Genomic DNA, 22,565 nt, shown 5'->3' with positions numbered 1-22,565 from the left:
TCAGAGCACGTTGCTATTATGTTATGTTGCAGCAATTCTGGAATACTGGGTATGCAATCATTAACATCATAAAATCTGCAAAAGTAGAAACTTTTAATCACTCACATGATTGTGGTGTCAGTGTGTGTTTGTATCGCCGTTGTTGCCGTTCACCTTTGCACCCTGTTAAGTGTCTTTTCCTTTTCACTGGCTGTGATTTGGTTTCTGTTCACTTCAGCCTCATTCACTTGATGAGCATCATGAGGATTCGTGAAATTCTGCTGATAAGTGAAATTTATTTAAAATTATTTTTATTATACAGACACAATATTTTGTATTATTGTTAGCCAGATCTGGAGAATCCAAAAATACCTACATGGTTAAAAAAATAAAAAATAAAAAAAGAGACCACCAGTGTTGATAACTATATTGCAAGTGGGCACAATAGACTATTTCACTGAGTCCACATTTAGGCCAACACCTAATGTGCAGTACAGTTCAGATGATGTACTTTATTGTACTGGTTTATTTCACTGAGATGAGCTGTTATATCTACAGACAACAGTATCAGGTGATAGCAGACTTCTCCATGTGAACCAGAGACTGGCATCCTGTTGGTACCTCACAGACTACCAGTGTTTGTGTGGCACTAGCATTACAGTGAAAGCAGAGACTGCTTAATGAAAGTCATGACGAAATCTTATATAACACTGGGGATTTTCTTACCTGAAGGGGGAACACAGAGGGAATACAAAAAAGTTCACTCCTCTCTCTTTCACCAAACATGCACACCTATGTATCTCCATTCACACAAGCACAACTTTCTATAAACACACCAGTGCACATAAAACATGAGAAGAAAACATTTAAAATCCCAGGATGTATTACATCTTCATTACAGTAAATCGTATGTTTTCATACATATAAATACAGTGTAAAGGTCTTCGTAATGAAATAAACTCTGGCTTATTGTTTTCATGAGTATGCTGTTATCATTTATCAGTTTACCAGCTGAACAAGTGATTACCTGTATCAACAAAAACGGGCATCAAACCATACAGTTAGTTATCATTATGACCGCAAAGCTGATTGTCAAACACACAGAAAGTAACATAGTGACAAGAAAAAGAAGTGAATTGCTTGGATTCACTTACATTTACATGAAATTAGAATATGGGTAGATCTTCAGGTTATCTTTCCACTATTATTATTATTATTATTACTGCTATACAATATGATGCAAAATGTGAACCCTTATGCTTATAAAATTAGCAAACATGTAAGTCTCAGTCATACAGGCCTGGAGAGCGATCGGTGCAAGGGGCAACATTTTTTCCCAGTAATCTGTGATTGCCAGGGAGGTCAATGACCAGTCTAGACCTGCGTGACTTTAGGAATCGATTTCACAATGAAAAAAAAGGATGAAATCCAAATTTGGGAGAACTGATGTGACCCCATAAAGAGTGTAGATCCATTACACTTCACATAACTTCTTTCAAGATTCATTCAGATCCAGAATATTATGTTGGACACTCCTTTTCTTTAAATAACACACAAATGCATGAAAAGGACAAAATGGTTATAACCTTTATAATACCAGTCAAATATGAAACCAAACATACTGAGCATATATGTGTGACAGACAGAGGTATTACAGTGGAATTATATATGGCATATTCAACAGTATCCAAACATTGCATGATTTAAGGCACTCCATTACAATACAACAAATAAAAACAACAACTATATGAAGTGGAATCAGTCTGACTGTGAGTTGTGGAGAATCCTTACTCGGTCAACCCAGTGAGAACGAATGAATACTTCACAATTATGATTCAGTTTTTGTGTAAATAAATAAATAAATAAATAAATATGTGATGACTATAATCTAGACAATAAGCACAACACAAATTAGTCTTTGAAGACACTTAGAGGAAAGGAGGGACCTTTGTTTGTTCAGAACTGGCCAGCAATTCAGTTTTGCAGAGTTGCAATTTTAATCGGACAATATAGAAGATTTCAGTTAAGCAGTGAGATGAAAAGTGGGCCGTGTGAGGCATTGCAGACACTGTAAATATTATATAAGCATCAGTTTTTGAGCAGGAGAGAATTTATTCCAATAGGATGAAATGTTGAATTATCAGAGATGAATAAAATACATTAACAATGTGACAGTTAAGAATTTTCTTTACTTTAGATGAACTTTAAATGGTTTAATACTTTATGGCCCATTAAAATGCTGTTGGAAAGCTGTGTTAAACATCCTCGAGGACAAAATCACAACATGTTGTAAACATTAGGATTACTGGCCAATGCAATGAACAGAAGGTTTCCTTTAAAAGGATCTGTTAGACACACACGAGAATGAAGAACGTTTCTCGGGTGTGTGCAACCTAAACATGAAACGTAATAACATGAATTCCTAAACATTAATATGGGGAACTCATTTTCAAAATGTCATTTCCATATTGGACAAAAAGAGGTAAATGTGGTACAACCAGTTTATAATTAAAAAACATATTTTTCACAAGGTGCAGTGCAGATCTAATGAAGCCAACTGGCCACTCGTAACAGTGACTATTTAATATTTACTGCTTTCACCTCCTATTGAACAGTGTTCTTCTGACGTCAGTTCCCTTTGTCACTCTGCCAGATCCCGTTGGCTTTATTGAGCGAGGTGTTGCTACCCTGTGTGGTATCCTTTATGGCTTTCTCGACAGCATCAGCCAAGGGCAACTTGTCCTCTGCTTCTGCCTCTCTATGGTAGAAATAGTTGAAGTTGGAAACAATGACGGGAACAGGCAAGGCAATAGTCAGCACACCTGCAATGGCACACAAGGTGCCCACCATCTTACCCCCCATGGTAATGGGACACATGTCTCCGTAGCCTACAGTGGTCATGGTAACAACAGCCCACCAGAAGCCATCAGGTATGCTGGCAAACACTGTATTTGGCTCGTCTACCTCAGCAAAGTAGATAGCGCTGGAGAAAAGGATAACTCCAATAAAGAGGAAAAAGATGAGCAACCCGAGCTCACGCATGCTGGCCTTCAGAGTCTGTCCCAGGATCTGGAGCCCTTTAGAGTGACGAGATAGTTTGAATATACGAAACACCCGCACCAAGCGGATGATACGTAGAATGGCCAAAGACATGTTCTGCCCTGAGCTTTCTGCTGGAGTTGTGGCCAATTCTGTAATCACAGTGACAAAATAAGGGATGATAGATATGATGTCAATAATGTTCATGAGGTTGTGGAAAAACTCTCTTTTGCTAGGGCAGACCACAAATCGCACACACAGCTCAAAGAAAAACCAACCAATGCAGGCAGTTTCAATGATGAAGAAAGGATCAGAGAAGGTTGTGGGCTTTACACCAGGCGGACCCACAGTTTGGTTAAAAGGTTGTACAGCTGTGGGCACAACTGGGTCGGTCTCATCTCTGAATTCTGGTAGTGTTTCCATGCAGAAAATAATAATGGATATGACGATGACAAGGACGGACACCAGCGCTACACCTCGTGCTGCATTGGAGCTCTCTGGGTACTCAAACAGCAGCCAGAATTGTCTGTACACATCATTACTAGGAAGAGGAATCTCAGCGTCTTTTAAGAATCCTTCTTCTTCTCTGAACTGCTCCATAGCCTCGTATCCAAGCTCATAGAACAGAATTTCATCTGCAAACACATCGAGGGGAACGTTAGCTGGTCGCCTAACTTTACCTCCTGACTGGTAGTAATATAAAATTCCATCAAAGCTGGGTCTGTTCCGATCAAAGAAGTACTCGTTCCTCATTGGATCAAAGTATTCCATCCTCTTCAAAGGGTCCCCTAGAAGTGTCTCAGGAAACTGGTCCAGTGTTTTAAGCTGCGTCTCAAAACGAAGACCGGCAATGTTGATGATGACTTTCTGATCTCCATCATCCAAGCCTCGTTTATCAACAAAGAGATCCTCACAGCACTCCTTAGCAAGCCGGTTAAAGATCATCTCACTTTCCTTGCTGCCCTCACTGCTTAGCAGCAGTTTAAAGTTTGAGATCATGCTAGCACAGCTGCTACGCCCCTTTCTAGTTGGAGTTGGCATCGTCGGGGACTGTGGTACTGTAAGTGTCTGCGGAATGGGTGAAGAGGAGGTCGATTCCCAAATGTATGGGGGTATAGGGCTGCAGTGGGAAGGTGTAGGTGTTAGGTCTGTGGCTCTTAGATGGTAGTTGCTGGTTGGGCTGCTGTGCTCTGGGGGCATGTCCACTGTGAGAGCTGTGGTCTCATCAGCATAGGTGTCCACCTCATCTCCAAGGTTGCCAGCAAGGTCATCCAGGCTCTCAAAGTCTACCAAGGCCACCTCCATGGCTTTGGTTCAGCCAGTGCAACACACAGACTGACAGATGGGAGGTTCACACACCAGAGTCAGCAGCTCCAGCAGCGTAGCAGAGCATTCAGGCTACAGTGTGACTGACGTAAATACAAAACCTCCTTCAACTAAAAATCCAGCTCCTGTAGAGTTGAAGAGGAGAGACAAAGATTATCAGTGTGTTTCTGTTAGCTGTGCAGAGCTCACCAAGGCAAGCATCAGGTCATTAGAATATGATAAACACAAATGCTAGTTTCTTGGAGAATTATTTGGAAACAGAAAGTGAGAGACATAGTTTAAGATGAAAAGAAAAGAAACTGGGAACCAGCAACGTTATCTACCAGCAATACAGCTAGAACATGGGGAAGAGAAAGAACAAAAACTGGTAAATTCTTTGCTGGTTCTTTCTTTTGCCTGCTGTGGCAGTGGCACTGCGATGGGTCATGCAACTTTGAAAACAGCAGACATTAAATAGGAGAGCAACTCAAGGGTAGCTACAGTAGGGCCTGACCCTTACATGTTCACATATCTCTGACTGATCAAATCATTATCAAATTGTTGACATAAACTCTACTACTATTCCTTTAAATAAGTAATACTAGTTAGCAATACATACTAACCAGTGCATATACTGGACACTGAAGTTATTTTAACAAACAACCTGAAATGAAAGAAAAGGGATGAGAGCTGCACAACCTGTCATGACCCCGAGGGTTGTAGGAAAGGAGGACAGTCCGAGGTAACTGGGACTCTGCATACATTAGTGCATAATTAACTGACTGTGCAGTGATAGCATGAGCCTAGTTTCTACCAGACGCCAAGGCTCACATTTAAACTCCACTGTGCCATATCTTTGGTCTTAGCTGTAAAAATAAGCTCTGTTCCAGCTTTGCTCTTTATATTTGTATTTACCTGTGTGTGTTTTTTCATCAGCATTCACATAGTATGAAATAGTGAGGTTGTGTGAAAGGTGTATTTGTGCCTGTCGGTGTGTGTGCCTGTGTGGGGTTGTACTGTATAGGTGTGTGTGTGTGGGTGTGCATGCATGTGTGAATGGGTGCTAAAGCCTGCAGATGTTTAATTAAAGACTCCAGAGATGAGTCACCACCTAAAACCAGAGCCAGTGATACCAATCCTCCTGGGAGACAAAGAGAGAGCGAGAATAACGAGGATGATATGAAAATTATTGGGGAAGTGGATGTGGGTGGATGGGATGAGGACAGCATTGCAAAAAAAAGGGAATGTGTCAATGAGACAGAATGGGACTTGATAGGTGGGTGGATGGATAGACAGGATGATGAGAGAGGACCCCGACAAAAAAAAAGGAGTCTGATCGATCAAAATCAGGCAAAAAAATGGGACACAGAAAAGCATCATGGTGACTACTGTCTTTCACAGGAATAAAATATGAAACAAGGATGAACAAGGCCTAAATAATTCTTTAGGATTGCAAAATGTTAAAATCATGTGCTGAATCATACGATATGAAAAACACAAACTGGTAAATCATACAATGGAAGTCTCATTTCCTCCTGAGACCTCCTGACTGGAACAAGGTCAGTTTCCTCAATTGGGACTTTCTAATGATCTTGAAACAGAATCTGAAAATCAGGCTCAACTGTCAACTTAATACTCAGAAATCATTGACATAGACCTGCCAAACCATTTTATCAATGTTTTCTGCCCCAAACTAAATGTACTTATAGTGTTCATTTACATTATTGCACACTAAATTATTAGATGACTGATTCACAAAGCACAAATTAGGGCAATTTTCTCAGTTTGGCATTCTGTTTATTCCTAAACCAGGGTAGAATCTAAAGGAAGACATATGATATACAGTTAAATATGTTGCAACCACTCTAAAGTCAAATCTGCTTCCCGGACCCTTTAATGTTGAGGAATGAACAAAGTAATCAATAGCAACAATATTCCCAAACAGACTCACACAAAGCATATCAAACAAGCAACAAACTTTTACCTTCCTTTGCAAGAGGTTTTTATACCATCGGCATCAAAGAATAAAAACAAGAGTAAGAGAAAAAGGGTCCTGCACAAGTCCAGCCGCTTTACCAACTTTTCACTTGGGATCAGAATGGTCAGCCTCTCATGGACTACTTTAGGTAACCTTATGCTTGAGTAGAAACTAGAGCTGCGGCAAAGGGTACAGGCATAACGATGCGCACACACACACACACACACACACACACACACACACACACACACACACACACACACACACACACACACACACACACCGACCGCAGAAAAACAAAGTCAGCAGTGGAAAGCAAACTCATTCTCAATATTGTTAATTTTGCATGTGTGTGTGTGTGTGTTTGTGTGTGCATGCATGAGTTAGATTGTTTCCCAAACCATGCATATCATAAGTTGTCTGTCAGGAATCTGAGTGAGGTACTCAAAGCTTTCTAGAGTGGAACATTGCAATTAGATCCTCAGATTTCTCCATGCTTGACTTGGGCCACACAGACACACACACACACACACACACACACACACACACACACACACACACACACACACACACACACACACACACACACACACACACACACACACGTCTGTTGTTGCTATCCTCGTGGGGACATCTCATTGATATTAACCATCCAAATTGCATGCCTAACTCTAACCCTTTCCCTAAACCTAACCATAACCCAGTTGTAACCTTGACTGTAAAACCACATTTTGAGTGTGAAAAATGCCTTCAAACTCAAATTTAAGTAAGTTTTAAGTAAAATTTCAGATTTGGTCCCCACTAAGATAGGAAAACCGGTACACAAACACACACACAGGTCGTATCCATATCTGAGTTACTTACACTATCACAATCAATAATTGATTTTTAGCAACTCTCACATGTTCGACATCAGAGGAGTAGAAAGAGTGATGACAGAGTGACAAGGGCAGAGAAACCAAAGCCTCCAATCTCAACCAGCACAGCCTTCCATCTCCCACTGCCAACTCTGCAACGCTCACTGCTTCAATACTAATGTAACTATGTTTTTTCACTCTAGCATTCTGTATTACATATCCCAGCATTTGTGGGGAAAAAAAATAGGACATATGTGCTTATAGCTCAAAAACTACCGGTAGTAAAAAAGAAAAATAGACAATAAATGAACAAATATTTAATGGAAATGGAAGTGATAAATACTTCAAATATACAGAACAGTGAAAACAAAATATCTTGTGTCCCTGACTATGACAGGACATCGTAAAACAAAGGTTTCATATGGGCCAATGTTAATGCATGGTGGGTAACCATTTTTACCATGCTATTAATATTCAGGATATCATGTTGAGAAAAACTCACAAGTCCTTGTTACATATGATCCTTTAATGCTCACTGGAAAGCCCAGCACACAACAGAGAGACAGCACAGGGATTTACATCCAAGCTATGGTCATGCATGTTGCAATGAGCAGTAACTTTAAGTAAGCTATCCCTCGTGACTTTTTCACATGTGTGTAAACATGAACAGATGTCAAGGCCGATCTGGCTTAATCGCAACCCAATCCTTTGCTGGTCAGATGAAAAAACATGTATATTTATGTCCAACATTTAACTTTGAGAGCTGCGTTCATTTGGTGAAATGTTTCTGTTTTAATAAAAACGAGTGTATGCTATACGAGCCACAGTCACTGAACATGTGTGAGACACATGCAGTGTTTCCACAAAACAATATCAACTTATTCAGGAAAACTGAAGCAAAATGTAACCTTCACACATGCACAGCGTGACGAGTCATGGGGGCTCTCTCAAATGTACTCGCCAACTCATTTCCAGCAAATTGGGTCTGTTTTAACAGCTTTGTCCAAATCTAAACATCGGAATAAAATAATATGTAGTAAAAACTATTAAAACAAAATGCAAGATTTACACTTTGTTAAAAGTTGTTTCAATTCCACTTAATTCCTGTAAACTAATTGAAATGTATCTCCTCTAAATGATGCATTGTAGGCTTTGACACAAACTGCGCTTTACTGAAGAACATTTGTGATCACAAGAATAAATTTACAGCTGAGCACAGATGTTTGCTCACCAGTGTGCACTAATTCCTGTTAACTTCCCTTTGTGTGTGAAGAACTAGCATAAAGCACTCTCTTCCTTTAAGGCCCAGTAAGTATGGTCGACCTTGCATGATGGACCCTGTGTTATGCTCCTGGGATGAGGTTGGTGGGGTGGTCTCTGGCTGTGTGAAGGCATTAGATGATATTTTTGGATCAGAGTTTGGACCCTATTAAGAAGATTAATGCAGGCTGAGCAGCTCAGTGCTATAAGCCGAGGGATCTCTTCCGTCAGATTAACACAGATACCAGTGAGTTCACACACACACACACACACACACACACACACACACACACACACACACACACACACACGCACGCACGCACACACGCACACTGCCCCTGGAGTCACCTATTCTAAATTCACATTTCCTTATCGCTCACATATCACACATAAATTCTGTATGGATGGTGTCTTAAGAATCTCCAAAAATGTTGTCATTCTGTAGTAAAACATGATGCAATCATTTTATTCACAATAGAAAAGATATCAAATTGTTAAATTGAGAAAATTTACATTTTCTCTATAGCAACTACATGGGCTCCAGAATGCTACGACTAAGTTCCCTTTCTGTTACTTGGTTGTAGAGTTTTATTTCCAAAGGTGGCAAAAGTACAGATACTTGTGTAAAAAAAATACTCCACTTCTTTACTCAAGTAAAAGAGATACTCAAATGGCTCAAAGTAAAAAAGTAAAAAGCAGCTCTTTAAAGAACATTTCTACCAGCTACTTTTTGTGCAAAAGAAACTGAACCTTGTGCGACATTAATGTAAAAATAAAAGATTGTTGTAGTGGTGTGGCGCAGCAAATGCAAGTTTTCAGTTTGAAAAGTTGCATTTGCAATTACCTGCCACTTAAAAAAAATGTATTCCCTTTATGCTTCCTCCTCTTTTGTTAACTATATGCTGACCACAACTTATGGACAACAAAAGCACCATTCAGCCCACTTTAAAACCTGAGCGCGTGTTATTATTCCTTTTATTTAAATTAAAATAAGTTTGAGATCCCAAAAGCAAACTGTGAAAGAAAATCATTTCCCCCAAATTATATGTATGACTACAAACTGGAGAGTCCGTCATAGACCTCGTGCTCCACTTTTGGTGAGTGATAATTTAGCTTTTTATTGGTGTGTTACTTCACACTAATTAGCAGGTTTTTGTATTTGTTGAAGGGACTGACCTAGTTGTAAACTGATGCATGCACTGCTTTGCAGATGCTCTAGCTGTGTATTGCCACCAGGAGGCACTGTCAGAATTCTTATTTGTGCCATTGTTGGTCCTTCAGTCTGCTGTGGAGAAGACCGAAGTTACAAAGAGGGAAAACACATGTCTCCGCCTTGTGGACTGCTCACTGCCACTCCACTTCCTAGTTACACCCACTTTTTCAGCGTTCAATCTATGAATAACATCACTCCTTTTGGCCTATGCCCTATAGGTTTTTTGCACAATGACTGAAACCAGCACCACTGAATGACCAATGGGCTGTGAGGTCAGTTCCTTGATAATTAAATATGCAAATTGTCATGACTATTGTCCATCCAGGTTTTGTCATAACAACCCTTCTTGTACTCTAGTTTAATTGTACTTTATTGTCCTGTTATCTTATACATGTTTTTGAACATTAAACTTTGTATCAGAATGGACATAAACGACACCAGTGTCCATTTGGTAAAACAGTTTTCATAACCTGAGCCAAATGCAGCCTTTCATTAGTGTAGTTATAAAATAGATGCACAATAGACCCTCAGTCTCTGTCTATGCAGTATTTACTGTTCCTGGGGTCATGTGTATGCTGTGTGTACTTTAGCAGTATGCATTTGAACCTGAACCTCTGACGTAAGAAGGCGTGTCCAGTTCAATAAATGAACATGTCAGAAATATGAAGTCCCAAACAAACACACAGTAATATTACTAGAAAACTGTATTAATGAAAAAAATAATTATATAATAAATTAATAAATTAATAAATTGTGTAATAAATTGTGACTACAGCATAAGAGTATTTTTGTTTTCTTTTATCTTAACTATTAGAACCTATTTTGCATCAGTTATTTATATTTAGTTGCTTATATTTAGCCACATAAACTGTGGTGGCTAAATGATGCTGATGCTGTTTATTATGATTATTATTTAGTAAGTACATAATAATAATAATAATAATAATAATAATAATATAGTGTTTACATCATAGTTATTTATAGTTTAATGTTGTGCAATGTAGCAGTTCGTGGGTCTAAATGGACATAAAAGTTAGGTGTCTTATGTTGTGAGTTTATCATGTTGTGATAGATTTAAGAAGATTATCCTAAGAGAAACTATGGTTTGGTTATCAACTACAGTTTAAGACCTGTCCATATGAGCTAGAGTATGTAAAACATCTGGAGACGGTTGCATAACCCTCTGTGTAGAGGGTCATACAGCTGTGTGTGCACAAAGAAAAAGATGTGCAGGTGAATTCTTTTCATGTTCATAAAGTGCATCCTCTAATGTAATCCTCAGTCATTGGGAAGTTGTAGGCAATTAGACAAGTCTTACTTCCACACTTTTCTTTAGCAGTGGATGCAGACTGCCCTTTAATCAACCACTTCAGTGTGAATTCTGTTTGCACCTGACGTTTTTAATCTTGGGTAGAACAATATCACCAAATGTGAAATTGGTATTTGCATTATGGACATCAGGAAAAAAAATGAGAGCAAAGGAGAAGAAAAAGTAATGAATTGAAAAAGAAAAATAGAATATCAAATGTGTCACAAAAGCAAAGGAACGATTAACAACAACAACAACAATAATAACAGTAATAATAATATTAAATTACAGAATTTAGAGCATTTAAAGCTTTTTACAGCAAAATCATCCAAAAAATAATAATAATAATAATAATAGGCAATTATCTCCAAAGCATTTGTACATATTAATACACATACACAAATAAGTATTCATAGTGTGAAAACTTACTTTTAAAGGAATAGTACTGCATTTTTTATATATTCATTTTCACAGGTTAGTATAAATAAATACATTTGTTACTGTAAGTAGAATTTTAAGGTATCTGTATTTTACTTGAGTATTTATTTTTCATTTATTTACTTTTTACGTTTACTTCCTACATTTCAACACAAATAATTACATTTTCAAAACAGGCTCGTTATTGTAGGTTCAACTGTATCATTTATAGAGCTTATACTCTGGAGTTACAGTGGGCCAGGACAAGTGCAGGTATGTTGTAGTCAGCTTCAAGCCAGCGCTACAGAAGAGGAACGTGCATAAAGGGAGAAATATTTCAACATGACAATGTTTCTACAACATTTTTGTGAGCTAAACACACAAACTCTTCGTGTGCACTTTGTCACACAGTATGTTGTTAGCTAAAGGGCCAGCTGCTGGGATTACATGGAATGTCATAATTTTTAATCACATATTGGATCTGTCAATTAATCAGATTTCATCTACATTTATACTAATGATGCTTAGATTCGCTGGCTGAATTCAATAATCATACCAGCTTTATATTTCTACTGCAAAGACAATGTATAGAATACTGTTAGTGTAGGAAATGGAACTCAGCTGTGAAACATCTGCTTGCGTCTTGTTGATTTCAGTTGTGTAAATCCACAAAGAGCAGCAGGCCAGCTGATCACAGCCTGTCCACTAAGAAAATCTAATGAAACTCACATTAGAAATTATTGTGAGCTGTTGGTATTTCCCCCACACTGAGCCACGACAACAGATTTTAGTGTTCCTCCACCTGCTGAATCACACTTGAAACCCCAGACTGTTCTCATTTTTCTGTTTAGGTGCAGAGGCAAAGTAACCCCCATTTATTTTTTCTCCTTTATTGCTTGTGTCCTAAATAACAGATTAAAGATGAGTACATTCATTAGAATTAGAATTTGGATTTGAATAAATTTGTATTTTCAGGTACTAATATTTTGTATTACATTAATATAGGAGAAGGTCTAACTACCTGTGCATAAAATAGATTGTAGAATTGTCCTTCAGGGAGCAACTTTTGCACTTTTTTCTGTACTTTTGGCACCTTCGTTCATTTTGATTTGTTCTGTCTAAACATACTTTAAGAAGTCTGGAGTGCAGTAAAATTCAGACATAGGTAACTTGACAGATGCTGATTTGAAAACAACTGGACATGGATAACTTGAGTTTTTTGTGTAATATTACTAATTAGGCAGCTCATTATCTTTCTCTTGACAACAATTTTAAGATATAACGTTTTGGGTCAGCCTTAAAGAAAGATAGAAATGTAAAAGTGACTTACAATAAATGCAGCTGAATTTTAAGCAAAGTTTAAAAAAAAAAAGACATTTTATTTTTCACAACTTTCCCTATGATGTCAATACCAACAATGGCAGTAAAAAAAACATATCTAGCTCTACATAGCATTATTATCACTTTGACCTTCAGATCAATCTATTGACCCTGAAGGAGAGGTCAGTGGTCACATGGGACACAATATTTTTTAATCCTTATGCGGTAATTTCTATATGTTGATAATACACACTGCATAGTTTCCAAGTTATGGGACTTTTTGTGTATTTTTAAGCAATAAACCATTAAGTTGACCTTAACGATACTGGTAGATGTTAGCCAAATTTTCATACATCCCAACAATGTTTTATCAGAATTCATTCAAAACTTTTAGAGCTACTGTGTTGCGTTTACAGACAGAATGAAGGCAGGCATGCATGTGCTACATGCCAATTGCTTTTGTACAAGTAATATTACAATGATAAGAAGGAACACAAACTGTGAAATTATATTTGTTGTCTCTTCCATATCAGGCTTTGCTAGCTCTAAAAAACATGAGTAATATGGTCTAAGGTATGTGTGAGATATTAATTAATTTTTCTGTTTAAAAAAACATTTTTTTAATAGGGTCAACATATGCCAGTGTATTTGTGGAAAAGGGGTATCGGTTTTATTTGTCCATACAAATTGGTTAAAACTCTTTACAGAGACATAATTCTAAATGACAAGCCATCATTTGAAAGAAACACACTGATCTGCAACACGACATCCACATATTCCCATATTAAGATTTCCTTCTCCATGTGTTTGCCTGGAGCAGATTGATAATTTAAGTGCAGTCTCCGTGAGGCATTTATAAGATGTAAGCTGTTGATGCTGACATGGGTGTGTCTGCAGGCTGCAGGCCACGTCTCAGTGCACAACAGCTGGGACTAAAATCCTCCCTTGGCATTTAGACAAGACACACATATAACAACAGCAACAGCCAAAATGAATTCCTAGTAAATTAAAAACTTCCTGTGGAGCATCTTAATGCAAAATAGTAGGCACAGTATCTGTGGAGGCAATTACATGAGTCTAACAGTGCACACTGTTGACATTCATTCTGATGAACAGATTCAAATGTTTAACTGTGATATATCACAGATCATTTACAGTTTCTTTCTCTCAAACACTAAGAAGTATAACAGCAATTCACATTTTGTAGGCCAATTTACACAATGAAATCAGCAGAATTCAATAATAGGAATCCAAGCATACAAAAGGAAACAACAAGCAACCACCAGCAACAATAAAAACAAACTTATACTATGTGGGGTTCTTCCTACTAAAGCTATTTTAAGATGTCCCAAAGACAATACAGATCTTTCTCAACCAATACAGAAAAGCGTGTGGCCCCTCTTCCATGAGCGATGTTGAGCCATGGCTGCAAGAGCTCATAAATACCCTTTCAAAAGTTAAATGTTTCTCAAGCTTATGTTTTTAATGCCCCCTTGTTATCCTCATGACCTACCTACCTCCTGCCTTCCCCATGGCCTGGCACTTTCCCTCCACTGTGTGGATTAAGCCTGTTTCAGTTACAGAAATATTGAATTATTTTTCAGAAGCTTTTTTTGTGGCAAATCCAGACAGGGAAAATATGGCCATCTGGTCTGACTCTATTACATACCACTAATCTCAGGTGGCATACAAACAAGCAACACACATCCACATGCAGGCTTAAACACATACGCACACATACAAAATACACTGTGCATGTTTTCACCTGTATTTCTGAAATTACCATATGACACACTGTACAATTTTTCATCCATGGAGACTCTTTTCAAGCAACGAGAGACTAAGTCCATGTATGCATTGTTTCTACAATCTCTTATATATGAGCTCAAGTGGAACATGATTCCATGTAGTTTCCTTGGGGATTACTAAAGTATGTTGATTCTGATTAATCGAGTAAATAATATCCTTTTGTTGGCATTCAGAAGAAAGTGCTAAGGACACCTGTGCAGAGCTCATGGCTTTAGCTTTAGCCACTAGTTGAAAGTTTCAAAAACACAGATGCTAAAAATGGGGAGACATAAATCAATATAATATTGATAATTAATAAAATTATTAATACAAGAGTGAATTTAATGAAGCTGAAATTACTCAAATGATCAGATCATCTATAGCCTACTTCACATTCCTTGGCGGGGGGGCATCAATGCACCAATAAATGGAGCTAATGGATCTAAATCATTTACAAATTGAAGTTATTGTTTACTTTTTGTTTTTAAGAAGCAGGCTTTTAGCTCTATGGCTGCAAAAGTAAAAGACTCTAAATAGCATCTCTAAAATATGGGGAAACTATAATGTCACGTTATAGGACGTGAGTCGCTCAGTCTTGACGTAATATGAGCCACTGTTTTCAAAGTTTCTTCCGTTTCCCTCCTTAACCACAATAAAATAAAAACCAACCATTTTCCCAGTTGCCATCGTTCAGCACTTCAGCCGTGAAATAGATGGTAAGCTGAAGGAAGCTGTGCAACTTTAGGAAAGTTGCCTACCTTGATTGCCGTGACGATCGTGCAAACTTCCGGGCGTTGTTGGCAAAAGTTTGACGCGCCGGGCCGTGCAGTGCCGATGGCATGATGAATGTCAGCTGGACCGACTTAAAACCACAATGCGCTTTCTGTCAGCCCCCATGCTGACCGCGCCGACAGCACGTACGGCCGAGGTGCCCCGGCCAATTATCCAGGGGCCAGATGCGAGAGTGATATAACAACAGCATGATTCCGTTTAATTTGGGCAATTCCCTTAAAATCCTTGTTTTTCTGCGTCCTCCAACCAAATCTGTCTCTTTATCTCAAAAGGGGAGGAGAGAGGGAGAGAGAGGGGGAGAGAGCGAGACTGAGAGGCAGATTAAAGCCCCAACCTCTGCCCATCTTTATGCTCTCTTGGCTGCAACATCACGATAACTTTCTATTTTCATTTCTAATTACATTGCTGAAGGAAGAAGTCTGATTCTCATTTTGTCGTCATATGTTACACTTTGCTTTTCAAATGGATTCGATTTTTTGCGAAATATTTGAAAAAGAGCAGGCTACTCCACAAATTAAGTATTGTGTTAAATTACAATCTTAAGGTAAATAATTCAAATTATGTTGTAGGCCAGTAATTAATGCACTGTTGAGAATTGTACAAGTCTTTTGACAGGTTCACTGACTGGAGATCATACCACTTAAACGGGGTGATGGCTAAATTACTCAGACTCATACTGTTTCCTTTCTTGCCTGGCAGGTAAGGAAGGAAACAGAATGAGCCTGAGTAATTTAGGCATCCCTATAAAAGCAGCAGGCAGAGAGGGAACACAGAAACCTGCTGGAGCTCAGTGCAGGGTTGGTTAGGATAAAATAATAACATTTGCAGACAAACAACTCCAACATTTAGAGACATATGGCATGCAGCAGTTTCTTGGAGTATTAAGTAAGAACCTCAAGTTATCAAAGCCACTGTGAGTTTCTGCATGCTGCCTTTTTTGTAATACCATAATAGGCGACCACATACACTCACTGGCCACTTTATCTGTACACTTTTTCAACAGTAACTTGATGCTTTTAGGTGTGTTGACATAAGATAAGATAAGATAAGATAAGATAAGATAAGATAAGATAAGATAAGATAAGATAAGATAAGATAAGATAAGATAAGATAAGATAAGATAGAACTTTATTAATCCCTCGGGTGGGTTCCTCTGGGAAATTTGATTTCCAAAAAAGCACAGCACCGACAGAAGTTACAGAGTTATACACACACATATATATAAATACAGAGACAATATAAATAAAATATACGAAGGGGATAAATAGAATAAATAGGAATAAAAATTAAAATACAAGTGAATGAATTGCACATTTCAAGTATTGAGTCTATTGCACCGTTGACTATTTACAAAAGTATTGCACAAAAGGTATTGCACAGTGAGGTGAAGAGGCACTACAGCTTAGTTGTTCCCCCCTCCTTTGTCCTCCTGTTTCCCCTCCCTCTCCCCTCCAGAGAGGAGTTAAACAGTCTGATGGCGTGTGGGACAAAGGAGTTTTTAAGTCTGTTAGTTCTTGTCTTTGGGAGAAGCAACCTGTCACTGAACAGACTCTTCTGGTTGTTAATGGCCGTGTGCAGAGGATGCCCAGCATTGTCCATAATGTCCATCAGTTTCTTTAATGTCCTTTTCTCTGCCACTGTCACCAGAGTGTCCAGCTTCATGCCGACCACAGAGCTAGCCTTCCTGATCAGTTTCTCCAGCCTGGATGAGTCCCTCTTTGCTGTGCTGCTCCCCCAGCACACCACAGCATAGAAAAGTACTCCAGCAACCACCGACTGGTAAAACATCCTCAGGAGCTTCCTGCAGATGTTAAAAGACCTCAGCCTCCTGAGGAAGTACAGTCGGCTTTGGGCTTTTTTATACAGGTGCTCTGTGTTGCATGACCAGTCCAGTTTATTGTCCACCCACAGCCCGAGGTACTTGTACTTGTTACATGGTTAAGATCAACTGCTCAAACTGAAGTTGAGCATCTAAATAGGGAAGAAAGGTAATTTATGTGACTGAGTATTTTAGAAACTGCTGATCTGCTGGTTTAGGTTTTTCAGGTATTGGTAAAAAAAAAGTGAGAGAATATCCAGTGAGCGACAATTCTCTGGGCAAAAATGCCTTGTTGATGTCAGAGGTCAGAGGAGAATGGACAGACTGCTCCAAGCTCATAGGAAGGTAATGGTAACACCAGTGCTGTTGCCAGTTCTGTGAGCTAAGGAGAGGAAACTGAGGCTATAATTCACACAAACTCACCAAAAATGAACAGTAAAAGCTTGGATATAGGCTGCATGATTTGATTAGTCTCCATCTCTGCCTTAGATTTGAGATGGTAGAGTCAGAATTTGGTGTAAACAACATGAAAGAACACATCCAACCTGCCTTGTGTCTGCAGTTCAGGCTGACAATGGTGTTTTAATGGTGTGTGGGATATTTTCTTGTCACACTTTGGGCCGAGGATTTCACCCTAGGAAAATTTCACTAGAAATTTTGGCATGAGGGTGCCATGAATATCAAATTTAGTGTCAAAATGAAAGCCACGTTTTTACACATATGCTGGTGTTACATGCTGTAATATGCAAGAAGGTCCTGAGTTCAATTCCCCCATCAGTTTGCATGTTCTCCCCGTGTTTGCATGGGCTCTCCCCGGGTACTCCGGGTACCTCCCACAGTCCAAAGACATGCAGTTAGTGGGGATAGGTGAATTGATCAATCTAAATTGCCCATAAGTGTGAATGTGAGTGCGAATGGTTGTCTGTCTTTGTGTGTTAGCCCTGCGATGACTGGCGACCTGTCTAGGGTGTACATGACAGCTGGGACCCCCCACGACCCTGAAAAGGATAAGTGGAAGTGAATGGATAGTTAAAATACACCAAATGCAGTAAAATGGTAAATGGCCTGTATTTGTATAGCGCTTTACTTGGTCCCTAAGGACCCCAAAGCGCTTTACACATTCAGTCATCCCCCAATTAACACACACATTCACACACTGATGATGGCAGCTACACTGTAGCCACAGCCACCCAGTAAGTATACACATGTGACATATAATACATACAGAAATAATTAAATTGTTGCTTAAAGTTACACAAAATGCAGAAATCTGCACTTTCATGAAACACTTTTCACCAAAAATTGAAAACTGTTTTTTTTCCTGATTTATTGGGTTAAGTTACAGCTTTTACTGTAAAAAACACAAACATGTTCACTCAATTATTTTCATAACTTGAAATGCAAGTTGCAGAAATTATATTGAATGTTAATTGAAGCTAGGCTCAAAGTGTTAATGCTAGCTTATTTTAATAAACAACATTGTCATATGCAAAACTAGTGTAGCACAAGACATTATTTTAGGTGGCACATGCCACCCCATGCCACCCCTGTAGATCCGCCCCTGACTTTGGGCTCCTTAGCACCAGCAGCTTTTTTGTTCAAACAACAAAGCCTCGAACAAGATAACATGCTATGTAACAAAGTTTAAATCATCTCAAGCTGCCTTTTTGAGCATGGCAGTGAGTTCACTTTACTCAGACGACATCAACGGTCCCCAGATCTCAACCCAATAGATCACCTTTGAGACGTGATGTGGTTCCAGCACCTTGGCTGGCAAGCTGTACCTAAAAAGGTGGCCGGTGAGTATTCATATTTCCTGAGGTGTCTCTTCCTGCCAGTTCAAATTGTCTTGAGTGGACTGTTGTACTGAAATAACACTTAACAAATAAAATAAATCAGACATTGAATTAAATATGTGAGTAATGTTTTAAGGTGGAATTCCCACTTACTCTGATTTCCTTTTATTTCCGGGAACCCATTTTACAGAGCAGCCGTTTAGACAATAAAAGCATAAAGCAGGTGTTACTAATTAAACCAATGAACATTCTGCTCCATTTAGATGCAGACCCCAGATTAATGTGAAGCACCTGGGTTTATGTGGTTTTTCATTGGAAAACAGTTCTACTGCAGGTTCACTGAAGTCCCATCTTGCATATTGAATGAGCCACTCAGGTCAAAAAGATACTCCTGCTGATTGAATAAGATATACTGACTGCAGAGCTGAATCCTAATGTCTAATCATCAGTGTTTAAATAGATGTGGCTGGCACAGATACTTTCACAGGCTGACCTCTGGACCAGCGAACAGCCTCAGGCTGGGGAGGGGAAGCCACTGTCTGGGATCAACACAGTCACGTGAGGTTGATATCCCTGTAAGGATGAAGGCTGCCCCCTGTAGGCTACTAGTGGGACTGCTCTTTGGGAAACCGTACGCATTTATTTGTATGTAACAGTAGTTTAACCTGTTACGACACCATTCACACAGTATATTTATTCATGATGATGTCATTTTAATCACAACAGCATAAATTTTGATCATAACACATTTCCCACCATACATGTGTCCGTTTGCTTCTCCCCTACACTAGTTTCTTATCTAAGAAATGAAAAGTTGTTTCAGAGTCATTTATGAATAAAATGTATGTTTGTAATACATTGTATGCTTTTATTTTATTGTAATTTCCCCACTTTGAATGATTTTGTAATCTTTTTCAATGTCTCCCAGACCTAGAAGTGAGAGTAGCAGTGCAGAAGTGATAAAGAAAACAGACAGCTGGGCCGCCTCCCTTTTGGATACAAATCATTGAAAACCACAGTTAATTAGGACATTTAAGGAAACAGTACAAATATGATAAACCCAAAGAGAAACATTACAACCCCAAATTCGTCATTTAAGTTGCCAAAAATAGCTTCTCCTGATCCTTTCCCAAAGATAAACCCTGTCTATTTTCCCATAGGCATTGTTGAGTCAGTGGCCTATGCATTTTTTTGCTAAATGGACTTAGATTAGCAGACTGGCCACAGTTAGGTTATGTAACGATCTCATCTACATCTTTCTAAATCTGAAGTGAAGAGAGCAGATATCCATTTTGACTATTCACTAAGTGTAATCTTGTCCTAATTTCAGTGTTATGTAGCCTACATTTGCAAATACTTAGGATATGCCCTCAGATTTATGCTGCATCATTCAGCAATGTATAATTTACCTCACTACTCTGTTTGAAGACTGGACTTACTCCAACATATAAACATGTATCTCATAGTTTTCTTACTGCTATCCAGACAACACAGGCACACATCCATCTGTCCATTTTCTTAACTTTTTTTTAAAAATTATTATTATTCAAAGCCATATGGGACTTGGAGGCTATCCCAATTATCATAAGGAAAGATGTAGGTTACCCCCTGGACAGGTCGCCTGTCGATCATGGGGCCATTTCTGGATAAGTCTGTTTTAACAATCTCAGTTCATACTCATGAGCATTGCTCTCTTCTTATGGGAATCCTGCGCTACATGTCTCAGCAGGCCTGAGCTACTGGGCTTCTCTCATTCATTCACACTTCTATTTCCCCTCCCAAAGCTGTTATTATCAACTCTTATTTCATTCGTGTGACAAAAATAACTCAGACAAAGCAGGGCAAGCCAACTACAAAGACAACACTTATGAGACAATGGGATGTGATAGGAAAACATAGGGAAAAAGAGGATTTCATGTCTGTTGTATCTAATATTATTAAAATAATTTATCATGAGATGAATAAGTTGTTTGACACCCTAACTGATATCTTCAATGTGCTACATCCTTAAATGATGAGGTTTTAAATCCTTATTTTCTGTTTGAGGCAGATTAGTGATGGAAGAATTACTCAGATATTAGTTGATTGATGCACAAATGTGCATAAAGAACAAAGGAGCACTAACCAAATCTCTTAATGTGTGTTTGATGGAAATATGGCAGCACATGCATATCTGAAATTTTCTGTTTGCAGTGTTGTAAGAGTGGAATGGAACAAAAGATACAGACAGAAAATAATTTATTCACTGACACAAAGTTGAATCTGTGAGAAGGTTGAAAAAAAGCTGCAGAAAGACAGAAATAAAAGAACAAGAAAGAAAAAGAAGTCCAGAAAGGGGACAGGACATGATTGTTGAGCTTAGGAATTATTAATGGAAGTAGGATATATTAAGACTCTAATACTGTGCTGAATCTCAAATGTGAGCAATGACTGGTTGGAGGACAAGAGGAAGTAGATATAATTTGCTCCCCCGACTTACTGGCAGATACACAAAACCAAAAAAACATTTCTCAAATCGACATAAGTACTAAAAAAATATGTGTATGTATGTATCAGTTTCTTGGCACTGCCTTATTATTCTTATTATTCTTATTCTTATTTTTATTATTATTATTATTCTTAGTAGTAGTAGTAGTCGTAGTCGTATTTCTGATCTTATTTTCTGCTGCTGGTGCTTTTTCATTCTTAAAAGGGATACAAGCTGGTCCAGCCTCCTATTTTTTCACATTAGTTTTGGGAAATGTCTGTCTTCTATGCATTAACCTAAAACAGAGAAAGTAATAAAATCATTCCATCAAATAAATAAAATAAGATATTGGTTCAGTTAACACTGTCATTCCACCTTGTCGACACCAGGGGGCAGATGAAAATAACGCATGAAGGAGGCATACAGTTAAGCAGCCCACTCCAGTCTGTCAGACAGACTAATAGAAAGCCGCACAGCTGATGAACGAAAGGCACTTCAGTCGGGTTCAGTTCATGTATCAAACCCAAGAATGTTGATGTGCGTCCCAACTTTGAAACAATCTCACTGCCTGCAAATTTCACACTTGAGGAAATCATGAAAACAGCAGGATTTGCAGATGCTATGCTCTATTAGTCAAACAAGGTTAAAAAGGAAAGTAAAAGTATCAGTTTGTTGTCTGAAGTAGTGACCAGTCTCACTGTGTTCCTATTATGTGGAAATATGACATAATGGAACATGAAGCCCTGAGTGAATGTGTCTTTTATCCCAGAATGCTCGATCATCATATCAGCGTTTTGTATCCTGGATTAAATTAGTCTTAGATATCTGAGTGTGTTCTCAGTGGCTTGTGTTTTATTGGTGTGTGGGTGGGGACATTTACTGGAAAAGATGAGGATGGAGAACTGAAAGAAAGATCAAAACCACCACCTGGGGGATTACACAAAGTATTAATGTAATGAGGTTTGTGAGTATGTGTGTCTATAAATAAAGATATAGAGATAAACTAAACAATGACCTTATAATCAAGCTCTGGTTGGAGAGGTAGTGGAGGAATCCAACACTACAGATGGACAGATGAAAGACAGACGGAGCTCAGTAAGACAGGGAAGTTAGAACATTAGCAGTTGAGTCTTTGTTTCGCCGCAATCACGTGTCTCTGTTATGTGGATCGATTTATTAATGGGTGTCAAAGCAAGTCAGCTGCAACAATTAAAGAGAATACTGAA

The 22,565-nt window shown here is 38.6% G+C and overlaps 1 protein-coding gene across 2 annotated transcripts; it reads right to left on the bottom strand.

Annotated features, from left to right (window-relative positions):
- Nucleotides 1-395: 395 nt before the first annotated feature.
- On the bottom strand, nucleotides 396-15,485 carry kcna10a (potassium voltage-gated channel, shaker-related subfamily, member 10a). Of its 2 annotated transcripts, none has more exons than XM_085260650.1 (2): nucleotides 15,224-15,485; nucleotides 396-4,469 (listed from the first exon to the last, which is right to left on the bottom strand). In XM_085260650.1, exon 2 carries the CDS (start codon nucleotides 4,321-4,323, stop codon nucleotides 2,608-2,610), a length of 1,716 nt encoding a protein of 571 aa, XP_085116776.1. In that variant the 5' UTR covers nucleotides 4,324-4,469; nucleotides 15,224-15,485; the 3' UTR covers nucleotides 396-2,607. The 2 variants fall into 2 exon arrangements, with proteins under 2 accessions (XP_085116776.1, XP_085116777.1); XM_085260651.1 differs by lacking the exon at nucleotides 15,224-15,485 and adding an exon at nucleotides 15,135-15,199.
- Between the last annotated feature and the right edge of the window lie 7,080 nt (nucleotides 15,486-22,565).

This window comes from Mchenga conophoros, linkage group LG20, assembly GCF_057382185.1.
Source record: "Mchenga conophoros isolate Kocher_MC1m ecotype Shallow Benthic linkage group LG20, M_conophoros_male_GT1.1, whole genome shotgun sequence".
NCBI lineage: Eukaryota > Metazoa > Chordata > Actinopteri > Cichliformes > Cichlidae > Mchenga > Mchenga conophoros.
This window is presented reverse-complemented; position numbering and strand designations above follow the sequence as displayed.